Raw genomic sequence first — 24,837 nt, forward strand, 5'->3', positions numbered from 1 at the left:
CTATAGGCTCACTTTATCCGCAGTGCATGTTACTCCTTCAAATAATTCCAATAAATTGGTTAAGCATGATTTCCCTTTCACAAAGTTTTACTGACTGTTACCAATTTTGAGTTTTTCCAAGTGCCCAGTAATGTTGAACTTTTAACTTATTTCTTTATTTTTCTACTTTTTATCTAAGATTTTGTACCTAGGTACTTTGTACTTAAGATTGTGCCGTGATTGGCGACATTGTGAACTTTTCATTGTAGTCCCGTATTCCTGTACATGTGACAATAAAACCTAATTCTAATTCTAAAGATTAATTCATTCCAATAGCTATCCTACAACAGAAGTCACAGAGTCATAAAGTCATACAACATGGAAACAGTCCCTTCAGTCCAAACCATCCATGTCAACCAAATTTCCCAAACTAAATTCATCTCACTTACCTGTGTTTGGCCCATATCCCTCTCAACCTTTCCTATTCATATACCTTTCCAAATTTCTTTTAAATGTTGTAATTGTATCTGCCTCTACCATTTCCTCTGGCAGTTCATTCCATATACACACCACCATCATTCAATATGCAAACCACCCTCTGTGTGAAAAAGTTGCCCCTCAGGACTTTTTTTCATCTTTACCCTCTCATCTTAAACCTACACCCTCTAGTTTTAAACTCCACACCCTGGGAAAAGACCTTGGCTATTCACCTTATTTATGCCTCTCATACTTTTAGAAATCTCTATAAGGTCACCCCTCAGCCTCCTATGCTCCAGGGAAAAATGTCCCAGGCAATGTAACCTCTCCTTACAACCCAAACACTCCAGCCTCAGTAACATCCTTGTAAATCTTTTCTGCATCCTTTCCAGTTTAACAATATCTCTCCTCGAGGAAGGTGAACAGAACTGTATACAGTACTCCAAAAGTGGCCTCAAGCTACTTAGTCCAGATGAGTTTTGTCATTTAGTCTTTTGGTCATTATCTGCCATTCTTTATATTCCAACCAGTCATTTGACCAGCCACTCACCTTTGTGCAATTATGGGCTTTTTCTTTGAGCTTGATCCTCTCCTTCTTTAGTTGACCAGAGATGACTGACCAACCCCTTGGAATTTTTCTTTATAGTTGGAATGTACTTATTCTGAGTATTCTGGAATGACACTTTAAATATCGAGCCTAGTATCTCAGTTTGCTTCAGCTAGCTCAACTGTCATGCCCACAGTTGCTCTTTTTCAAGTTTAAACTACTAATCTTAGACTCATTCCTCTCCCTTTCAAACAGGACGTAAAATTCAACAGTATTGTCGTCACTGCTATCTTCATTTGGTATGCACTATCTGATCGTTTGGAGTCAGATTCTATTATGACTTACAAATGGCAATTGGATAAGTATTATTACACTGTATCATTCTGTAATATTCATCCAATTATATTATTGCTATCCAGTGTTTCCATTACATTTCCTTCAAATTATATGACTTAGGTTGCACATTTATGCATCAGATTTACTTTCCTTTAAATTGTGTACTTCAAACTTAAAATATGTGCATGTTTCATTTACTTAATGCAACAAACAATGATTAGTCTCCATTCTAGATAGCTGCCTAGACTTGTGCCGTCAGCAGAGCCTTTAGTGTAATTGACTATTATCCTGAATGGAAAAGAAGGTAAAATGTGACCTCATGTACAATATAAAATGGTATTATTTGGGAATAAGTGACGAGGACATAACTTATCCCAATTATTGTGTTCTACTCAAACGAATAATGATGTCACTCATTTGAAAGAAAACTTCACATTAGGTTGATGATATCCATAAATCTGTAATTCACCCAAATTGTTTATCATTGTACCTAATGCTTTGCATAGAAATTTATATTTATCACTGTGGGATGTGTGTCAATGAACTCGCAATAACCTTACAAAACATTAGTACTGTTATATGAATGTTATTGGACATTAGTGGCCCTACCAATTGCAACAACATTAACAGTGGCTGAGAATGAAGTACTGAATATTATGAAGAGTTATTGATAACAGAGTAAGTTCAAGGTCAGAACCAAATCTTTTAGGTCAGGTGGAAGTAATGAACAGTTCAGATTTAATTCTCATGGTTTATTATAAGGTTAATTAACAACCGAATGGTTGCAGTGAGCTATATTATTCCCTGCATATACATTTATAAAATGAGTACTCTTCCAGTAATCTATTGTTTAGCAACAGAAAATGCAACATTGGAATGTTGCCTATCCTGTGTTTTTTGTATTTGTTCTCAGTATTTGGGCATTGCCGGCAAGGCTTACAAGTCATTGTCCACTCCTTATTGCTTTAGAGATGTCATGAATCTAATACTTAAGGCTCAATATCATAAAATCAATATGCCCTCAATCGTAGCCTTCTGCATTGTATAAAAATAGTGAGATCAAAGCATAAAATTGAAATAGTAAGAATGTTTTCATAAAAAGAACACAACTTTTATTTAGGGCTATCTTTTTGTGAATTCAGGGCAGTACTAATCTTGGAATTTAGTGACAGGGATTAGTGCTGAGGACTCAACTATTGGCAATCAATATTAATAACTTGAACAAAGGATCTGAAAATATTTCAACCAAATTTTCTGACTGCAAAGAATAGGTAGAAAAGTAAGTGTTAGGGAGGACACCAAAAGTGTGGAAAAGGCTACAGGTGGGTTCGTTGGTGGGCAAAAATTTGACAATTGGAGTACAACGTGAGAGAATTATAGGCTGAAGTTAATAAAAGTAAAATATTTTTCAAATGGAGAGAGAATACAGACTGCTGCAGTGCAAAAGGATCTGAGTATTTTTACACAAGAATCACAAGATATTAACATACAGCTACAGCAAGTAATACAAAAAGCAACTTAATTGTTAACCCTTATTATCTTATCAATCTTTTGAGGAAGTTGGGTTCTATACTTACAGGAGTTTGGAAAAATAAAAGGCAATCTTACTGGAACAGATAAAGTTCTGAGTGGGCTCATCATGGCACAGGCATGAAGTGTGCGCATTGCTCACAAGGCCAGCATCTGTTGTCCGTCCCTAACTGCCCCTGAACTGAGTGGCACACTAGGCCAAGTTAGAGGGAAGTTAGGAGTCAACCACATTGTTGTGGGTAAGGAGTTGGGAGTAACAATTGCAGATATGCTTTCCTCGAGAACCTTTATAGCCAGACAGGTTTTTAAACCAATCAACAATGGTGTTATGGCCTTTATTACTGAGATTAGCTTTCAGGTCCAAATTTGTGAATTGAATTTAAATTATCTGCAACTGTTGGATTTGAACCCATGTTCCCAGAGCAAAGCCTGGACTTTTGGAGTTGCTGGTTAAGTGACGTGACCACTGGGCCAACATTTCCCCAGAGCATGTTGTTGTACAGTCCTAGCATGATCTCTGTCTGTTGGAGAATTAGATCACTTAATCAAAGCCTTGCCACCACAATCAACATTTAACCTTTTACCAAGCAGAAGCACCCGTAATTCACCAAGACAATAGAAAACTAAAAATTACAAGCTGATGATTTGAATACGGTTTTCAATAGATGGTGTTTCTGATGAGAATGGTATTCTTGGCCAAAGCACTCCCAAACCACACACAGTTATCTCATAGGAAGAAGGAAAGGAATGTAGAAGAGAAAAAGCATATATATGTATCTTAGAAACAAAAAGGAAGAAGGATATTTGGATGAATGTTAACCTTTAATGAAGTAAGGATAACAAAAGTTGGAGGCCAAAGTCAGAGAGAAATTAACCCTCAAATGACAAATCTTTTATTCACTTGGGAGGTACTGCAAGGCCCTTTCCAGAGGAATGTTCAAGTGTTCGAAAGATCTAAGCTTTATGGAAAGTTATCAGTTCATAGATCATTGAATCCCTACAGTGTGGAAACAGGCCCTCCAGCCCAACAAGTCCACACTGACCCTCAGAGCATCCCACCCACACCCATTCCCCAATAGCCCACCTAATCTATACATCCCTGAACACCATGGGCAATTTAACAAGGCCAATCCACCTAGCCTGCACATCTTTGGACTGTGGGAGGAAACTGGAGCACCCAGAGAAAACCCACGCAGACATGGGGAGAATGTACAAACTCCACGCGGACAGTCGCCCGAAGGGAGAATCGAATCCAAGTTCCTGGCACTGTGAGGCAGCAGTGTTAACCACTGAGCCACAGTTCAAAGGAAAATGAAGAGACAATGTGGTCCTCGGCAGTAGTTCTTACAATGGTAATATGGGATGTTCAAATGCGTTGGAGAGCTGCAGGCTATTGGACAGTGAAGCAGGAAGGGAGTTGAAGGGATTACAAGTTTTTCTGTCAATGAACCAACCTGCATTTTCTAATTTGGCTGATGGTCTATTTCAGACATGGGGGATTATTTCTGCAGTGCATCCCCCCTCTTTCATTTTTAGCACACAATGATAAAACATGTATTAAACTTCTCTTTTCTCTTCTTTCACTGTCCAGATTGCACTGTCCAGGTCAGGAGCTGAGTGGCCCTGGCAGAACCCAAACTGGGCATCATTGAGCAGGTTATTGCTGAGCAGGTGGGGTTTGATGGCACTATTTTTGATGATCGAGAACAGACTGATGGGGTGGTAATTGGCCAGGTTGGATTTGTCCTACTTTCTATGTACAGGACATACCTGGGCAATTTCCGCATTGTCAGGTAGATGCCAGTGTTGTAACTGTATTGGAACAGCTTGCCTAGGGGAGTGGCAAGTCTTCAGTACTGTTGCTGGAACGTTGTCAGGGCCCATAGCCTTTGTAGTATCCAGTTTCTCCAACAGTTTTTTGATATCACATGGAGTGAAACAAATTGGCTGAAGACTAATATCTGTAATGCTGGGGACTGCTGGAGGAGACCGAGATGGCTCATCCACTCGGCATTTCTGGCTGAGGATTGATGCAAAAGCTTCAGCCTTATTTTTTGCACTGATGTGCTGGGCTCTTCCATCGTTAAGGATGGAGGTATTTGTGGAGCCGCCTCCTCCAATAAGTTGTTTAATTGTCGCAACTGGATGTGGCAGGACTAAAGAGCTTAGATCTGGTCCATGTGTTGTGGGATCGCCTAGCTCTGTCTATTACTTGCTGCATATGCTGTTCGTCATGCAAGTAGTCCTGCTTGGTGGCTTTACCAGTTTGACGCCTCATTTTCAGGTATGCCTGGTCCAGCCCCTGGCTTAATGGCAATGTTTAAGCGGGAGATATGCCAGGCCATGAGATTAGAGATTGTGCTGGAGTACAATTCTGCTGCTGTTGATGGCTCACAGCTCCTCATGGATGTCCAGTCCTGAGTTGCTAGATCTATTCGAAGTTTGTCCTACTTAGCATGGTGATAGTGCCACATCATACGATGGAGGTTACTCTCAATGTGAAGGTGGGATTTCATCTCCACAAGGACTGTGTAGTAGTCGCTCTTACGGAAACTGTCATGGACAAATACATCTGCAGACGGCCTTGGTTCAAACAGGGACAAAAAGAGCTGAATTCCAGAGGTGAGTTGAGAGTGACAGCCCTTGATATCAAAGCTGCATTCAACTGAGTGTGACATCAAGGAGCCCTAGCAAAACTTGAATCAATTGGTATCAGGAGCAAACTCTCCGCTGGTTGGAGTCATACTTGACACATAGAAAGATGGCCGTGGTTGTTGGAGGTCAGTCATCTCAGCTCCAGAACATCTCCGCAGGAGCTCCTCAGGGTAGTGTCCTCGGCCCAACTATCTTCAGCTGCTTAATCAATGACCTTTCCTCCATCATAAGGTCAGAAATGGGGATATTCGCCGATGATTGTACAATGTTCAGCACCGTTTGCAACTCCTCAGATACTAAAGCAAATGCAACAAGATCTGGACGATATCCAGGGTTGGGCTGACCAGTGGCAAGTAACATTTGTACGACGCAAATGCCAGTCTATGACCATCACCAATAAGAGACAATCTAATCACCATGTCTTGGTGTTTCCTCCATTAAATCCCCCACTATCAACATTCCTGGCAGTTATTATTGACCAGAAACTCAACTGGACTCACAGCATAAACACAGTGGTTACACAAGCAGATCAGAAACTAGGAATACTGCAGCAAGTAATTCACCTCCTGACTCCCCAAAGCCTGTCCACCATCAACAAGGTAGAAGTCAGAAGCGTGATGGAATACACCCCACTTACCTGGATGAGTGTAGCCCCAACAACATTCAAAAAGCTTGATGCCATCCAGGTCAAAGCAGCGTGCTTGATTGGCACTACATCCATAAGCATCCACTCCCTCCACCACCAACACTCAGTAGCAGCAGTGTGTACTATCAACAAACGCACTGAGAAATTCACAAAAGATCCTCAGACAGCACCTTCCAAATCCATCATCACTTTGATCTAGAAGGACAAGAGCCACAGGCATGGGAACACCACCACGTTCAAGTTCCGCTCCAAGCCACTCGCTTTCCTGACTTGGAAATTTATTGCGATTCCTTTACTGTCACTGGGTCAAAATCCTGGAATTCCCTCCCCTAATGGCATTGTTGGTCAACCCACAGCAGGTGGACTGCAGTGGTTCAAGAAGTCAGCTCATCAACACCTTCTCAAGGGCAGCTAGGGACAGATAATAAATGCTGCCCAGCCAGCGACACCCACATCCTACAAATGAATTCAAATTAAAAATTTCTGCTTGAAAATTGTTTCATGGGATCTTTCACAGCTACCTGAAATCAATGGAATGCAAAGTTGCCTTTTTTTGTTTTAAAGCAGCTAATTGGCAACTTGTTTTATGCCTCAGACCAGGTCAAAAATCAACCCCGCTACCAGTGATCTTGCGTTGCTAGATGTGGGCATGGCTGCCTGTTATCTTACTGTGGAATAAATGATTATGCAAGGATGTTTGGGCAGCAGCCACGTTATATACATCCTGAACTTGTAATGTATCAAAGTGAGCATAAAATTTCTGATCTGAAAGAAAGCAGTCCCTCTGAATTGTGCTACGGTTGAGTATGTGTAGCTTTTCTGTTCAAGTGTCTGTAACAGAACTTGAACTGACAGCTTCTGGGTCAAAGTCTGACATCACACATGTTTGAATGAAGTTGCTGACTTTGCTGATGATCATATTTATGTTTTCAACATCAGTAATCTTATGAAGCAAATGGAACCATTGTTACATTGTTGGCAAAAGTCAGTGAGAAAGCTGAAAAAGTGTTTATTGATTGTCAATAATGTAAAAGTGCTGGACATAAACTTTAATTTGATGCTCTTTCTGAGCAATACCTCCTATTTTCTACACTTCCCTCAGTAACATCTCATCACTTGTAACATATAAGGGCTGGCAAATTATGATAACGAGATGATCTTACATTGTGAGATGAGGCCAGCCATTTAGTATGCAGACGTACCCAGTGTCTGTCTGCTTGGCTTAGAGTATTAACACAATTTTTTGAGATGCCAAGCTTGGTTCAGTGGTAACAATCAAAAGGCCATGGGTTTAAATGATATGCCAGATACTTGAGTAAATAATCCAGGATGGCATTTCAGTGTAGTCCTGATGGACAGCTGCAAAGAGGGTATCATCTTTCAGATGAGATGTTAAACTGAGACTCCATCTGCCTTCTCAAGTAGATGTAACAGACTTGCTAATACTATTCAAAAAAAGCAAGGTAATTCACCTGGCTTTCTGTCCAATAACGATCTCTCAGCAAACATCAGTAAGGTGGATATTCTGGATATTATCATGTCTGGTTATGGGAACTTGCTGTGTGCATATTTGCCACATTTTCATTGTCTACATCTCAAAAATATTTCATTTAATGTAAAAACGTTTTGGGATACCTCGAGGCCTTGAATTGCGATATCCAGATCTTTCAACTGGTAGGTTTTAATAGCGATGCCAATTCAATACTTGGGTGTAAAATGAAAGATCTAACCTTTATTTCTTCGTTTGTAATTTTTGTTTCAAATTGGTCACCTTTGTTAACACATCCTTATGAATGTGATAGTTGTAAAACCTGTGCTTACCACCAGAGTGATTGCATTCACATTCAGCTACTGAAGCTTTGGTGTTATCCAAGTAATAAAATCCTTCTGATCAACAGAGATTTTAAAAAAAATCTTTATGCCATTTGCAATCATTTACATAGTCTTTTCTATAAACTGTTTGTTTTAAGATTATTTGTTCCCTCATGAGCCTTCACATCTGGATTGATGCTACTTTGATCATTATTGTGTTTGTATGTCATTTAAAATCTGTCTAATGTATGCAATCTACTGCTAAATAAAAAAGAACTACCATTCAGTGCAGAGTAAGTTCTTTCTTATAGTAATATGATAGATAAGACAAATTATTTTGTCATCTTTATTTTCTGTGGATTAACTCAGTCATCAAAGTATATATTAAATTACATTCTTTCTAGAATTAGATTACAATGCAATTTAGAGATAACAAAACATGATGAAGATATTCTATCAACAGTATTCCCATGACAGTTTGAAAAGCTCAGAGTGTACTACTGAAAACTTATCTCCTCATCTTTTTATAGCCTAGCTCTTCACCCACGGAAACAAATCCTAGTGACTGGAAGTGATGAACGCCTCTGGAAGATGTGGTCCATTCCCAATATTGACATTATCATGACGGGTGAAGGTCATGGTGATTGGCTTTCTGGCTGCTGCTTCCATCCCAGGTTAGTGCAAACATTGCATTCAGTCAGCACAAATCCCTGCTGAGAGCAACTTTACATATTTTTGTTTGCAGTAGTCTTTTCATTTCTAGGCTGAACTGATGACACAGTGCTTCATGTTTGCTTTTGCTTCTCTTCCATATAGTGTAATGCATTTATAAATGAACTTGGTAATTTTCCTTGACAGCCTTGTGATATTGACTGTAACGTTACTGATGTTACTACAATGTGAATCTCCAAGTGTTATTTACCAGTCCTCAACCATTATTGAGTGAACCTATTCATTTGGTTTTCAGGAAACATAAAATAAAGTTAGATTTTGAATGAAGGATACAGTTACGATTTTCCAGCCTAAAGCTATGCTAAAAATATTCTTTACTTTGACCCAGCCAAAAAACCAGTCTAATTCATACTGCTAGAAAATTTCAAGTCTCAAGTGCCCCCAAGGGGAAGGGAGCAATAGATAGTGTAAGAGTATGTCGCCTGTACACAAAAAAAAAGACAATATAACCTGACCAATTTCCACTTCATCAGCCTCTTCTTGATCTTCAATAAAGTAATGCAGTGTGTCATCAATAATGACTGCACCGAGCAGCAAGCTCACTGACTCTCGGTTTGAGTTTCACCAGGGCAATTCATTACAGCTTTCTTTCAAGTGAGCTGAAAAACAGAGTTGAGGTGAGAATGAGTGCCCTTGACATCAAGGCCATATCTGACATCAAGGAGTTCTACCAAAACTGGAGTCAATGGAAATCAGATGGAGAACTAACCACTCTTGGTGTTATATCTGGTACAAAGGAAGATGGTTGTGGTTATTGGAGGTCATCTCAGCTCCAGAACATCTCTGCAGGAATTCCTCAGGGTAGTGTCCTTAGTCCAATGAACTTCAATTGCTTCATCAATGACCTTCCTCCATCGTAAGGTCAGAAGAGGGAATGCTTACATCTAATTATTCAATGTTCAGCACCATTTGCGAATCCGCAGATACTAGTGCAATCCATGTCCAAATGCAGCAAGACCTGAAACCCACTATCAACATCCTGGGGTTATCATTACATTGGACAAGCAACATAAATACTGTGGCTGCAAGAGCAGATCAGAGGCTAGAAATACTACGGTAAGTAACTCATCTCCTGACTTCACAAAGTCTGTCCACCATCTACAAGGCACAAGTCCAGAGTGTGATGGAATACTCCCCACTTGCCTGCATGTGCGCAGTTCCAATGACACTCAAGAAGCTGGACATCATCCAGGACAAAGCAGCCCACTTGACTGGCATCACATCCACAAGCATTCATTCCTTACACCGCCGAGGCTCAGCGGCTGTGTGTACCAATGGACAAGGTGCAGTGCAGTAATTCTCTCAAGCTTCTTAGACTCCACCTCTCAAACCCATAACCAGTACCATTTAGAAGCAGCAGATACATGGGAACACCATCACCTGCAAGATCCCCTCCAAGCCACTCACACCTTGACTTGAAAGTATATCATCATCCTTTCAATGTAACTTGGTCAAAATCTCTCCTTAATCACATTGCAGGTACACCTACATCAAATGGATTACAGGGAACAAGTCAGTAGCTCAACATCTCCTTCTCAAGGGCAACTAAGGATAAGTAATAATCAAACAGTGACGTCCACCTTTGATGAATGAATTTTAAAAAATGTTAATTGTAATATACTACACCTGCAAATTTAAAAAAGAAATATACCCCAGACATGGGAAATCATTCGAATATTACAAACGTCAAACCCTCAGCATACGGCAGTTCACTAATAGCACAGGAGTACAAATATAATCAATCTGCTTGCATGTTACAGATGTTTTACATCAACACTGCTGGATCACCAAGTGCAGATATATCACCATGCTGTGACTTGCATTAATTGCAAATCATGATTCAATCAAGTATCAGTGCCACAGCAGAAACTGCAGCACACTAATAAAGAACCACTCTTACACCTTAATTTTAAAGACAAACAGAATGCCTCACTTTCTTCTGAATTAGTGTGGCTGAAATTTCAGCACTGCTGCAGCCAGAAGAATGAAGAGCAAAAGGCTAAACAACTTTCTCAGGATCAATCTATATTTGGGAATATTGTCTCTGAGATAAAGTTTTTAAGGGATACCTGAGCTCAGATTATAAAGATGAATAAATAGCTGAAGGAAGCGGGATGAACTACAAGTGATGTATTGCTAATACAATAAATGTGTTGTTCCTCTACGAGACAACCCGAAGCAACTCATTTGTGAAGTATATCAGGCTCAGCATGAGCAGTTAGAGAAACATTGGCTGGACCTCAAAGCAATGTTGGAGGAAATGACAGACTTACAAAAACAGTGAAGAAGCGTAACCCTCACAAGGAGCTGCAAACCACCGAAGAGCTGGTCATTTCAGAAATAAATGCCAGCAATGATACTCCAGTGAGAGAATTTGAGCAAAACATAGAGGAAACCAAACAAGAGATAACACAGTGTGGAACTGAAGGAACACAGCAGGCCAGGCAGCATCAGAGTAGCAGGAAAATTGACGTTTTGGGTCGGGACTCTTCTTCAGAAAAAAACCAAATAACCAATGTTGCAGCTAGTAGAAGACATTGACAAGCTAGTAGAAGACAAGGGAAAGGATCTTATTGCAACCAACTGAGAGGTGGGTGCATAAAGGGGAGCAAGTTCAACCCACTTCATCTAGGAATGTGACAGTTTTGAGTATCCATCTGGAACCATAATAACCTGGAGTGTGATCATAACAGAAGGATAGGGACACTGTATGTTTACCATTGCTTTATGAGAGCTGATCTTTTACTCCAGGTGCAGTGCATAGAATAGAATAGAATATCCTTTATTGTCACTTGTACTACAATACAGAAGTATAGGAGTACAGTGAAAAGTTTTTACAATGGCTGCCTTTTAATGGCACCATCTTAGGTGCAAGTACCTAGGTACAAATCTTACAGAGTGAAAAAATAGTATTCTTACACAAACAGGATTAAAGGAAAGCATAAGCAGTCTGATAACAGCAGCTCAGCATGCGATGCCAGGCCCAAGTCCAACAATTGTCCCGCATCGCTCAGCGTCCAGTCTGCACCTCACCGGTACTCAGCAGCAACAAGGTAAATCCTGTTGTACTGGGATTTGAACCTCGTCTCCTCCATCACTCCGGGACTCGGCCCCCCCCATTGCTCCAGGTACACAGCCTCTCCATCGCTCCAGAACTTGGTCCCTGTCGCACCGGGGACATGGCCTCTCCATCGCTCCGGGGACTGGGCCCCTCTGATGCTCCATGGACCCAACCCCTTCGACGCTTCAGAGGTATTGCTTCTCTGTCACTCTCAGACTGCTTTCTCCCACTTGCCTCAGCTCCTGCTCTTGCTACTGGCCCCCAGGACTCACTGCCTGTGCGATGCTCCAGGGCTGTAGTCAGTTCTTCCCTCATAACGATAAATTCACTTTTGTGATTAAAGTATGTCAGTTTCAAGCTTAAAATGGAATTCAATAGAGGTATGATCACTATTTCCCGGAAACTGACATATTTTAATCACAAAAATGAATTTATCGTTATGAGGGAAGATTTGTGATTAAAATATGTCAGTTTCTGGGAAATAGTGATCATACTTCTATTGAATTCCATTTTAAGTTTGAAACTGACATACTTTAATCACAAAAATAAATTTATCGTTATGAGGGAAGAACTGACTACAGTTGATTGTATAAATAGTTTAAAAAGCATGGTGGCAAATAATTAATGGAAAATGTCTGAAGAAACAATTCAAAATGTTGAACAAAAGTACAATATATTCCACTGAGAAACAAAACACAGCAAGAAAGACCCAACCGTGTTTTACTCAGGAAGTTAAAGATGGTATTAAATTAGAGACTTACAATGTGTCAACTAGAATTTCAAGTTGCATCCTTTGAGATCCATTTTAAAGATCTTTCTTGCAGTTGACACAATTTGAAAGATAATCAAATCATGGTACACATGGATTGCCTTGACTACCTCTGGAAATCACTGGTAAATCAGCAAAAATTAAAGTTTTTTTTTTCTTTTGGCATTGTACTAGCTAGCCTGTTACCAAGAAAGACATAAGACAAACATCTAACAGCGTACCAAGATAAACTTGCCCCAAGACTTTGATTTCATCTGGCCATTAAATTTTGTGATATAGTGGCTTAACTTTTAAAAACATAGCTCCTGAATCAAAACTTGGGTGCAAGAAACTGAAGCTGATACATGCTGAGAATCTCCGTAGGCAGTCAACCAATTGGCCACTGTAACTTCAGCAGAAAGGTGGAAAAACCCTGAATATATTACATCAGCAGTGGTTCTACCAATGATCTGCTGAAACTGGAGCAGATCATCACAAGAGTACCCTGATGCATTTCCTGATGTCAGGCATTAAACAGACTAGACCTCACTGTAACTTCTTCCAGTCCTACAATTCTGCAGAATTGTTATGCTCCTCCAACAGTGCACTCACAATTTTCTTTATTCCACTATTGGCAGTTACATCTTAATTACTAAGACCATAATTTATTGATTTCCCAATGTAAATCCTCTCCTCTATAATCTCTATCTCCCAGTTCTCCTTTAAATCTTAAAATTCCTGCAAGCCTGCTGTATGGTGTGGCTTAATGGCTTGGTGCCAAATTTTCACCATTAATGCCCCTATGAAATGTCTTAGGACATTTTACTATGGTAAAGGTGCCACACACCTGAATTTTATCAAAGACTGAATGTTAAGAGTCTCTGAAAATCCAAAGCTGAGGCAGAATTAGGCCCTGAAAACAGTGGTGCCTGGCAGTATATAAATTTCAAGATGCCTTTCCTGGCTATCGCAATAATCACCAGGAGGGTGAGACAGAAATTCTTCCCTCTTCACAGCTGAGGCCAATACGTTCATTAGAAATCACAAGAAGTCAATAGAAACCAAACCTTCAACAAAGACTGCCAATAACAAAGCTGCCTGGAGATGACTGAAGCTCAATGCTGCAGAAGATAGAAGACTGTCCAGACTCTCACATGAATTAGGTTCAGTAAATCGCTATTTAACCCTTTAGGCCTACTCCACCATTTGGTAAGATCACATGTAGCCTCTACTTTCCTATCTATCCTGTTGACCCCAGACTTCAAAATATTCAATGACCCTGCCTCCAGATTCACACCTTCAAAGAAAACCTTTCTTCTTATTTCTAAATTAAAAGGGAGACCTCTTACTTTTAAACGCTGTCCCCTAATTTCTGTCTCCTCCAAAAGTGAAAATATCCTTTCAGTTTCAATCCAATCCAATCCAATCCAGTCAGGACCTGATATGTTACAATAAGATGACCCTCATCCTTCCAAACTCAACAGATACGGACTTAACTTGTGCAACTGATCTTTGTAAGACAACCCATAATGAATTAAGTGAACACTTTCCGCATTACTTCATTCCTTTCTTAAATAAGCAGACCAATATTGTACAGAGTACTTCAGATTATCATCCCACCAATATCCTGTATAACTGTAGCATAAATTTCCTACTTTCAATATCCAATCCCCTTGCAATAAACAATGTATTTTTGGCCTTCCTAATCACGTGCTGGAAAGCATTCTGACCTTGTGATTCCTTGCCAAGTGACCCAAATTCTTCTGTACTGCAGAGTTCAGCAATCTCTCTCCATTTAAGTATCATACTGCTTTTCTGTTCTTGTTGCCAAATTGTAACCAATGATATTTCCCATATTATAGTCCACATGACAATTCTTCGCCACTCGCTACATCACCTGTTGCCTTTTACAGACTCTTTATATCACTTCACAACCTGCTGTCCTTCCCATCATTGTGTCATCAGCAAATTTGGCAACCATAAAGCCGGTTCTTTTATCCAAGTCATTGATATCAACTGCAGATAGTTGAGGGTCCAGCACTAATCCCTGTGGCACTCTTCACATTATATCTTGTCAACCTAAAGATGATCCATTTATCAACTACTATTCGCTCCCTTTAGCTAATCAAACCTCTATCTATAGTAATATGTAAACCCCTACTCTTTTATGCTATCATTTTGTATAGCACCTTAGGTATAACACCTTGACAAGTGATTTTGGAGATCCAAAGACATTGTAGCAAGTTCCCCTTTATTCACATTGCTTGTTAGTTCCTCAAATAACTCTAATAAATCAGTCAAACATGGTTTTCCTTTCATGAAATCATGCTGACTCTGCATGATTGTATTAAGATTTACTAAATGCCCAGCTATGACTTCCTTCATAATAGATTTCAGCACTTTCTCTCTGACAGATGTTAGGATAACTAGCTGGCAGTTTCCTGTTTCTGTCTCCCTTATTTCTTAAATAAAGAACCCGGTAGGGCCTTGCTAGGATCTGGGTAATTTTGAAAAATTAAAATCAATACCTCTCAGTAACGACTCCTTTAAAGGCTCGAGATGAAGTCCATCAAGACCTGGACACTTATCAACTTTAAGTTCTAATAATGTCAAATAATCATTGAGCGAGTTTTTGAAGATGTGATTTTGGTGCAAGTGCAGATGCTAAGAGAGGAAGAGGAAGAGAAGATGATGCTGAACAGTGGGGTGCTCTGCTCCTGCTGCTATGATCTTGGAAAACAACCTCATTCCTCTCACTCACCATCTCCAGAATGAGATTCAAGTTAGCATCAATGAAATGGGATACTACACTGTCACAGGTTTCTGGCCCTTGGCTCCCCTAGGACATCTCAATTCCCTCTAAGGGAGGTTTTGGCACAAACTACAGATTACTCCACTAGGAGAACCAGCATCAATGATCGTTCCTGAGATAGTTTAAATGAGCCCCAGACTTTATCTGGCTCACCTTTATTCTTCCCCTCTGATTCGATGTTAACAAGGAAACCGCTCTTCATGCCAGTTAAGGGCTTCTTTAATTGCTTTCCCACAGGTATCAGGTTTCTCACCCTAAAATAAACCTAACTTTTGTTTCTTGTTTCCATGCTGAAAATTCAGCCCCAGGACAACACATTGTTGAATGGTAAGAGTAGGTTGTCTAAACTCAGCTTCTATTCCCTTCAGTTCATGTGCTTGAGAGGTGATGTAATTAAGGTGTTTAAAATATTTACAGATTTTGACAAAGAAAGTTTATGCTCATTGGTTAATTCAGATCAAGAGACCCAATTTTGAAATTAGAACCAAACCTTTCGGGAGTGAAATTAGGAAGATTTTTTTGACACAGGAAAAATCACGAATCCTGAGTTAAAATAACATTTTCTAAACTAAAATAAATAATGTTCATTAAGAAAAGGTATCACAGGGCACGGGGAAAAGGAAGATATATGGAATAATCATTAAAACTGCACATTTTAATGATTAGCCAATAAGTTTGAGGGGCTGAATGTAATACAAATGATACCACTGGATTTCAGTTCTCAAATAGTTATCACAGCCAGTGGTCAAGATGAACAGTAATCGGTACTGTTGTCAGTAAGATCTGCCTAATAATTGCTCATCTTTTGGTTTGAGTTAATGTTTTAAAATGAATAACTACAATTTACCTTTAAAAAACCTTCTCCAAACTCTACAACTGAATCCTCCAGTTATGGTAAAGCTGTTTTGAAGACTTTGGAATAACAGGGTGGAATGGTGCACTGATGATGGGTTTTGTGACAGACGCATACTTGCATGTCGTAATCTTCAGAGAAGAATGACACAGAAGCAAAGCAAAGTCATATTTAAAAATGATATTGCTTAATTTCACGACTTTGAGTGACAGAAGAAAAATTAGTTTTCTTATTTTTATATGCAATCTAATTTTATATGCAATTGAAACATTAACTGTTTAAAATAGAACAAAGAACAGTACGGCACAGGAACAGGCCCTTTGGCCCTCCAAGCCTGCGCCGGCACATTTTGCCCTTTCAATTTAAAACTGTCTTCACTTCCAGGATCCGTATCCCTCTGTTCCCTTTCTATTCATGTATTTGTCCAGGTGCTTCTTGAATGCTGCTATTGTGTCTGTTGCTACCACCTCCTCTGGCAGTACATTTCAGGCACTCACCGTACTTCTGTGAAAATGTGCCTCGCACATCTCTTTTAAACTCCCCCCTCACACCTTGAACCTTTGTCCCCTAGTAATTGATCACTTCACCCTGGGAAAAACTTTCATACTTTCCACTCTTTCCGTGTCATTCACAATCTTATAAACTTCTATCAAGTCACCCCTCAATCTCCTGCTTTCCGGTGAAAACAAACCCAGTCTATCCTACCTTTCTTCAAGCTAAAATCCCCCACACCCAGGCAACATCCCGGTAAACCTTTTCTGTACCTCTCCAAAGCATCCACATCCTTCTGGTAGTGTGGTGAACAGAACTGTATGCAATATTCCAGATGTGACCTAGCTAAAGTTCTATAAAGCTGCAGCATAACTTGTCTATCCTTATACTCAGTGCCCCTTCCAATTGAGGCAAGCATGCCATAGGATTTTTTTACTGTGTTATCTACCTGCACTGCCACTTTCAGTGATCTGTGGGCCTGCACACCCAGATCTCTCTGCATATCAATACTTATAAGCGTTCTGCCATTCACTATATAATTTCCACCTGCACCTGATCTTCCAAAAAGCATCACCTCATATTTGTCTGGATAAAACTGCATCTGCCATTTTTCTGCCCATGCCTCCAACTAACCTATATCCTGCTGTATGCTCTGACAATCCTCCTCACTATCTGCAACTCCACCATCTTTGTATCGTTCACAAACTTACTAATTAGACCAACTACATTTTCCTCCAAAACATTTATATAGATTAGGAACAGCAAAGGTCCCAGCTCTGATCCCTGTGGAACACTAATAGCCACAGCCCTCCATTCTGAAAAGCATCCTTCCACTGCTCCCCTCTGTCTCCCATAAATAAACCGGTTCTGTATCCATCTTGCCAGCTCATCCCTGAAACAATGTGACTTCACCTTTTGTACCAGCCTGCCATGAGGGACCTTGTCAAAGGCTTTACTGAAGTCCATATAGACATTAACCACTTTTCCCTCATCAGTCATCTTCATCACCTCCTCAAGAAACTCAGTCAAGTTAGTGAGGCACGAAACCATGCTGTCTATCACTAATAAGTCCATTTGCTTCTAAATGTCCATAGGTCTTGTCCCTGAGAATCCTTTCCAATAATTTCCCTACCACTGACATGAAGCTCATAGGCCCGTAATTTCCTTGATTATCCCTGTTACCCTTTTTAAACAATGGGAAAACATTAGCTATTCTCCAGTCCTCTGGGACCTCAGCTGGGTCCAAAGAGAATACAAAGATGTCTGTTAATGCTCCAGCAATTTGTTCTCTTGCCTCCCTCAGTATTCTGGGATAGATCCCATCAAGACCTGAGGATTTATCTATCTTAATACTTTTTAAGACGCACAACGCATCTTCCTTTTTAATAGCATTGTGGCTTAGAAATTCGTCACTCTCTTCCCTGAGATCATCCTCCACCTATTCCTTCTCTTTGGTGACTACCGATACAAAGTGTTTGTTTAAGACCTCCCCTGCCTCTTCTGGCTCTACGCATACATTTTCTCCTTTGTCTTTGAGTGGACTAACCCTTTCCCTGTCTACCCTCTTGCTTTTTATATATATATAAAAAGCCTTGGGATTCTCCTTAATCTTGTTTACTAATGACTTTTCATGACCCCTTTTAGCCCTTCTATTTCCTTGGTTAAGTTCTTTCCGACTTCCCTTATGTACTTCAAGGGTTTTGTCAGTTTCCATCCTCCTAACCTTAAGTACGCTTCCTTTTTCTTTTTAACCAAAGTCATACCATCCCTGGATATCCAAGGTCCATGTAATTTGCCATACCTATTCTTCATTTTTGCAGGAACGTGCCTCTCCTGAACTCTTATTTTTCTTTATTCATTCATGGGATGAGGGCATCGCCGGCTAGGCAGCATTCATTGCCAATCCCTAATTGCCCAGAGGGCGGTTACCAGTCAACCACATTGCTGTGGGACTGGAGTCACATGTAGGCCAGACTATGTAAAGATGACAGTTTCCTTCCCTAGAGGACATTAGTGAACCAGATGGGTCTTTCCAACAATCGACAATGGATTCATGGTCATCATTTATTTAATCCAAATTCCACCATCTGCCGTGGCGGGATTCGAACCCGGTCCACAGAACATTATTTGGGTCTCTGGATTAACAGCCCGGCGAGAATACCAGAATACGAGAATGCCTTCCTACGATATTAACTGCCATTTGAAATATTCTGACATATCCAATGCGAATTTATCTTCAAACAGCCTCAAATCAACACTCTCCTGTTCCTGCCTAATATTGTTGTAGTTCGTCCTCCCCCAGTTTAACACCTTCACCCAAGGATTGCTGTTTTCCCTATCCATGAGTAACTTAAAACTAACAGTATTATGGCCACTACTCCCAGATTTCAGAAATATACTCTTGGCACTTTTTTCAACAAGACTTTTCCTTTTGAACAGATTCATTTTTGGTGGAATGCATTAATTGAATCCCTACACTGTGGAATCAGGCCATTCAGCCCATCAAGTCCACATTGGCCCTCCAAAGAGCATCCCACCCAGACCCACTCCATTACTCTGCATTTCCTATGGCCAATTCTCCTAACCTGCACATCTTTAGACTGTGGAAGGAAATCAGAGCACCCACACAGACACAAGGAAAATGTGCAAACTCCACATAGTCTAAGGCTAGAATTGAACCAAGGTCCTTGGCACTATGAGGCAGCAGTGTTAATCACTGAGCCACTGTGCCACCCAGCTTTACACACTTTGATTGTAGATATTTGAACCTGAATTGATGACTCTTGATCTAAAGCTTTGTTCAGGGATGAATAAAATGCAGCATTTTTAATTGGTGATAAACCAAGTGTGAACTTACTCTTGCTTTTAACATTGGAATGTGATAGGTTAAAATTATCACTATCTTTGTGTTATTTTATATGTATTTTTGTTTGTGTTTCAGTCTTCGATTTCTCATATAGTTTGTTACTGTTGATATAGCTTTTATTCATGCTGGATAGAATAATGTCATTGGATAAGTAATTTAGAACCCCAGATTAAATTGCTGGGAATATGGGTTCGAATCCTACATTGACAGATGGTGAACTTTGAATTTAATAAAATCCGGAATAAAAAGTTACCCTAATGCTGACCATATAACCACCTTGATTGTTGTAAAAACCCATATGATTCACAAGTGTCCTTAAGGGTAGGAAATCTGCCGTCCTTACCTGGATTGGCCTACATGTGACTCCAGAACCACTGCAATATGAATGACTGTAACTGCCCTGTGGGAAATTTGGGATGGGCAATAAATGCTGACCTAGCCAGTAATGTCCACATCCCATAAAGGAATTAACAAAAAATACTTTGGGCAGGAGTTTGGGTTTCATTTCAGAATCATTATGTTGGGTCAAATGGAGTGACAGTCCAACTTGAGTGTGTATAACAAGCAAGAAACAATTTTCCTTAAATTGGCCAGTTAGTAGCCAGCATGTGAGCTTGCTGTCCAATTAAAAGCACTGTGTAGACTTTCAAGGCTGTAAGACCATTTCGAGGCCTCTAGTATGAAGAAAACAGCAGACTACCATTTCAGTTAAAAGAGAGAGAGAGAGAATAACAGAAAGGATTTTAAGATAGAGGTTTCTGCTTTCCCACTTTTTAAAATCTTAATTTAGAACGCCCTGAGGTTGTGTGTTACCATAGGTAGGGTGTTCCCTCCATAGGCTGGCCTGCAACCGAAGCCAGGCAGGTGGGGATGACCTATACCTGGAGTACTAGCTTCCCACTTTGCTGCCAGGAGACCACATCCAGGTATTTGGCCTATTCTCTGGTGCATTAGCAGACTCTAGAAGCCAACCAGAAAATTCCAATTTGCTTCTGACAATGAGCTTTATGTGTCCATTTAACCACACCCTTAATTGGCTACCCGCTGCTTGTAGTTGGATAGCCTAGCTGCCTCCAGGAAAATGGCCCAAGTGGAGTATCACTCTTTTGTGGCCATTTGTATATTAATGCATATCTTAAGTGATTCTGAAGTAAACCAGTTTTTAAATTGTGATTTGACTTTTGACAAGAGACTTGTTGAAGCATTGTATCGTGCACTCACTCATCGCAAACATTAATATAAACTGCATATGAAGCTAGACGAGGCTGCCAATTTGTTATCACGTGGATTCTGATTGATTAAGGAGTTGGCATACAAAATGCACCAGAAAATAGCCAATCTCCATAGCTTTTTAAAAGAAAGTCTCAAATAGGCAAATGCACTCTGATCAGACAATGCTTTGACATAGGGAATCAACCAGGGAATAGTCGTCACCAAGCTTCTGTTTGGTTGAAAAAGATGCAATTTGTGGGCATATTCTTTTAATTTCCAAAAACTAAGACCCTACTCATGATTACTTATAGCTTGTAAGTGTGGAGGTATTTTTCAGCAATACTCAACTTCTATACTACCAAGAGGCCATCAACATGAATTAGCCAAGAGACTCTTGGCTTGAGATTATTTTACAGTTTTCTGAGATTTTAATATGATTATGGACTCTATAACTTGATTTGTGAATTCGGTGCATAGTGGATACTGGGTGAGATGGGTATGGGAGGACAACATGGCATGAGGGAGGTATGGCAGTTGCTGTGATACAAGGGCTCAGATGTAAGGAGATGAGGGGTCATAGGGTGTAAGAGATGAGGGAAGGTGTGGAATATCGATGTGGTAAGGGTGGTATGTGGGTGTGAGGACAGTAGGCAGGAAGGACTACTTGACCATCCACACATCTCTCGAATACGCCCAGTGTTCCTGCAAAATGGAGGAACAACTTTTAAACGGCCCACGTTGGCATGTACCCATTTTTGCTTCCGCCTCAGGACTGCTTCCATAGGTCACTGTCTCAACTCCAGCCATTCCCCACCTCTCAAACTGAAACTGACATTGGCAGGCACTGGTAAGCTGGAGGGGAGATCACAACTCAGTAAATTGCCCAGTTTGCAACACACGCTTCAAATAAAAATCCATCTTGAGAGCTGTAGCAATGTGGCAAGCTAGCCAAAAACAAACTGAGAGGTAAGAGCAAAGACTAACCAGAGTAAAGGCATAACATAGAGACAGAAAGAGAGAGGATGGGGAAGTATCAAGACTGCAAAAATGAGGTGTAAATTTATCTTTCCCATCAAATTGGTCACGTTGCATGATTAGTTTATGATGTGATTGTGCTCTACTGCCAAGTTTTAAGTACAAAAGTAATTGGACCAGCAATAAGTGATATTTTTATATTTATATTTTATGTGTGATTTATATATATTTTAACATTATTGTAAGTTTGTTTTTTTTTAATTTTTAGGTTTGTAAAATGTGAGTTTTCTGTGTATCTGAATTAACTTGCAAGTATTTCTATAATCGTGGTGATTTCTTGTAAAACAATTTTTGCGGCATAGCTTTAGAATGAATGGGTTTCTGTGCACGACTAATAACTTCTTCATTACCTTGGATTGTTTTGTGATCCAGCCAATTAAATAATAGGGCCTGAAAATTTATTAGAGATTCCTGGAACTTTGCTTATTTTAAGTTTATGGAAAAACCCATAACTTAGAGAAGGAGATACTTTTTAGTTTTACTTTGAGTTTTGAGCAGTTCTGTGAAATTCTTGGATGAAGATGGCTGTAATGATTAGTGCTCCTAAGAAAAGAGGATATAGTGAACTAAGTTACCTTAGAATGAAGAATTAGTGTTTGTCGCAGATCAGAATTGGTAGGATAACAACCTGAAGAGGTTACTTAAAGCTGAGTATATTTAAGCTCAGATGTATAATAGCTGCAGGTTGAAGCTATCTGCTGTTCCAATCTATACTTTAAATTCATGAGTGAATTAAACCTATTGAAGTGTTAGTGACAGGGAGTCTGGTGTAAGTCCTGTATGAGTGGTGTTTTTGGGTGCTATGCAAGGTGTGTTTTCGGGTACTGTTTCGGGTATGATCCAAAAGGTGTATTATTCTGTTCAATTTATAAAGAAGTGTTACAGGATTATACTTGTGCTGTGCTGTAATAGTTCTGCTGACACCAATGATGCAATGATAAATCCCGACCATACATGCTCACCTCCACTTTTTTTCAGATTATGCATGCGCAAGCAGATGTGCAATATAAAGCTGATCTTTAAAAAATTGAAAAAAAAACTGTTTGATATTTTTTCTCTTCACTAATATACTTTCTCATTAACACTTTCATAGTGTAAGATTTCTTTTTAAGGTTTTTGATACCCTACTTCAATTTAAATCAGAGATTACATACCTACTGTACATGCACTTGGGTGTCAGCAGATGCAGCTTGTTTAAAAATCTTTTGGATTTGTTTTGCAGGATAAATTGGTTTATTCCATTTAATCATCAAGTCTTTCATTAATAAACTTCTTTTTTGTTGTGGAAACAAAATCTGCAGCATTGCATGTTTATGTTTCAAGGAGAGATCCCTTCAAAGCAAATTAGCGTGTTAGTCTTGGAATTTTGGCCAGGTGTCTCCGTGGGTGTTTGCAGCTGGATGGCCCAGATATTCTGAGCATGTCCTTCCCATTTTAGGCTCACCCTCCCTAGTTTGAACTCATACAGTGTCAGGAATTGCAGGCAGGATGTAAGTGGAGGGACCAAATATTTCTGCAGCTCACTGAGAGGAGATTGCTGAGAGGTCCTGTATGTGGTTCCTGCTCCAGCTGATTGTCTGTAGACACCACCCTATCTTCTTCAGAATAGTGGCACCAGGAATGATGTCCCCCTCACCTCCATTGTGTCTAGCCCTTAGTGTCGAGCACCAATGGTGGAATGATGGTCTGTGTGTATATCCAGCACACACCGATAGTGGTGGGCTTGGGTCTTCTTGGCAGCTATCAACATGTCTGTGAAGGTAGCCAAATGATCTCATGTCAGAAAAGCATGGCAAAGATAGAATTGGTAGATTCCTCCAACCTTTGAGTCGGTTTCCCAAGTTCCTCTGATGAGTCTTCCTTCTGCTGTTATGTCTGCTTAAGCTTTTGAATCAAGTTATTGAAGGCTGACACTGTGGGGTCCTCTCCTGATTCGGGCTGAGCAGGTTCTTAGTCTCTGGCAGTCCTCTGAGTGTCAGTAAGCTGGGTCATTTGTTCCTTGGCCAGCTGAAGAGATTTGTCAGCGCTGTACTCACCACAATGACTGCACTCCAGCTAAAATACTTACTAACATTTCAATAATTGAGCTGATATAGGATACAGGAGGCAATCTTGCTGATGCTTCCTCCAAGGTGTCTGTGATTTCTTTCTCAAAGTTAGAGTAGCTGCCCTGAGTGGCTGGTCTCTTCACGGCAGTGACTGTGTGGATACCGCCAGTGCCTGCAGGAGGCATGAGAGAGAAAGAGTTGCAAAATAGAGTTAGAGGTTTGGATATATATTTATAATTTCAGAATATATTCACAATGGGAGAGCAGTGCAGCATTTAACAATGAAGCTTACTTGGTTGTCGAGACATGAAAATCTCAGCATCACCATATACATGGTCAGTTTACTCCTACTGTAGCAAGTTTCTTTCACAGAGTCATAAAGTCATACAGCATGGAAACAGACCAATTCGGGCCAACTCGTCCCTGACAACCAAGTTTCCCAAACAAAACTTGTCCCACTTGTCTGAGTTTGACCCATATCTTTCTAAATCTTTCCTTTTCACGTACCTATCCAAATGTCTTTTAAATGATGTGACTGTACCTGAATCCACCACTTCCTATGGCAGTTTATTCCGCACATGAACCACCCTCTGTGTGAAAATGTTGCACCTCAGGTCCCTTTCAAATCTTTCTCCTCTCACCTTAAAAATATGCCTCTAGTTTTGAACTGCCCCACCCTGGGGAAAAGACCTTTGACATTAACCTTATCTATGCCCCTCATGGTTTTATAAACCTCTATAAAGTCACCCTTCAACCTCCTGTGCCCCAATGAAAAAGTTCTCAGCCTATCCAGCCTCTCCTTATAACGCAAACACCCCTCTCCTGGCACCGTCCTGGTAAATCTTTTCTGTTCCCTCTCTAATTTAATAATATCCTTCCTATAGCAGAGCGTCCAAAACTATACACAGTACTCCTAAAGTGGCCTCACCAACATGCCGTAAACCTTAACATGGCATCCCAACTCCTATATCCAATGGTCTGACCAATGAAGGCAAG

The 24,837-nt window shown here is 40.2% G+C and overlaps 1 protein-coding gene across 1 annotated transcript in view; it reads left to right on the forward strand.

Annotated features, from left to right (window-relative positions):
- The window catches only part of LOC109913843 (sperm-associated antigen 16 protein), an 801,521-nt gene that overhangs the window by 373,178 nt on the left and 403,506 nt on the right, over positions 1-24,837 (forward strand). The window contains 1 exon segment of the mRNA XM_048598688.1: positions 8,513-8,656. Within this exon segment, the coding sequence (XP_048454645.1) occupies positions 8,513-8,656 (144 nt within the window).

The sequence above is a fragment of the Rhincodon typus genome, chromosome 7 (assembly GCF_021869965.1).
Source record: "Rhincodon typus isolate 14 chromosome 7, sRhiTyp1.1, whole genome shotgun sequence".
Lineage (NCBI taxonomy): Eukaryota > Metazoa > Chordata > Chondrichthyes > Orectolobiformes > Rhincodontidae > Rhincodon > Rhincodon typus.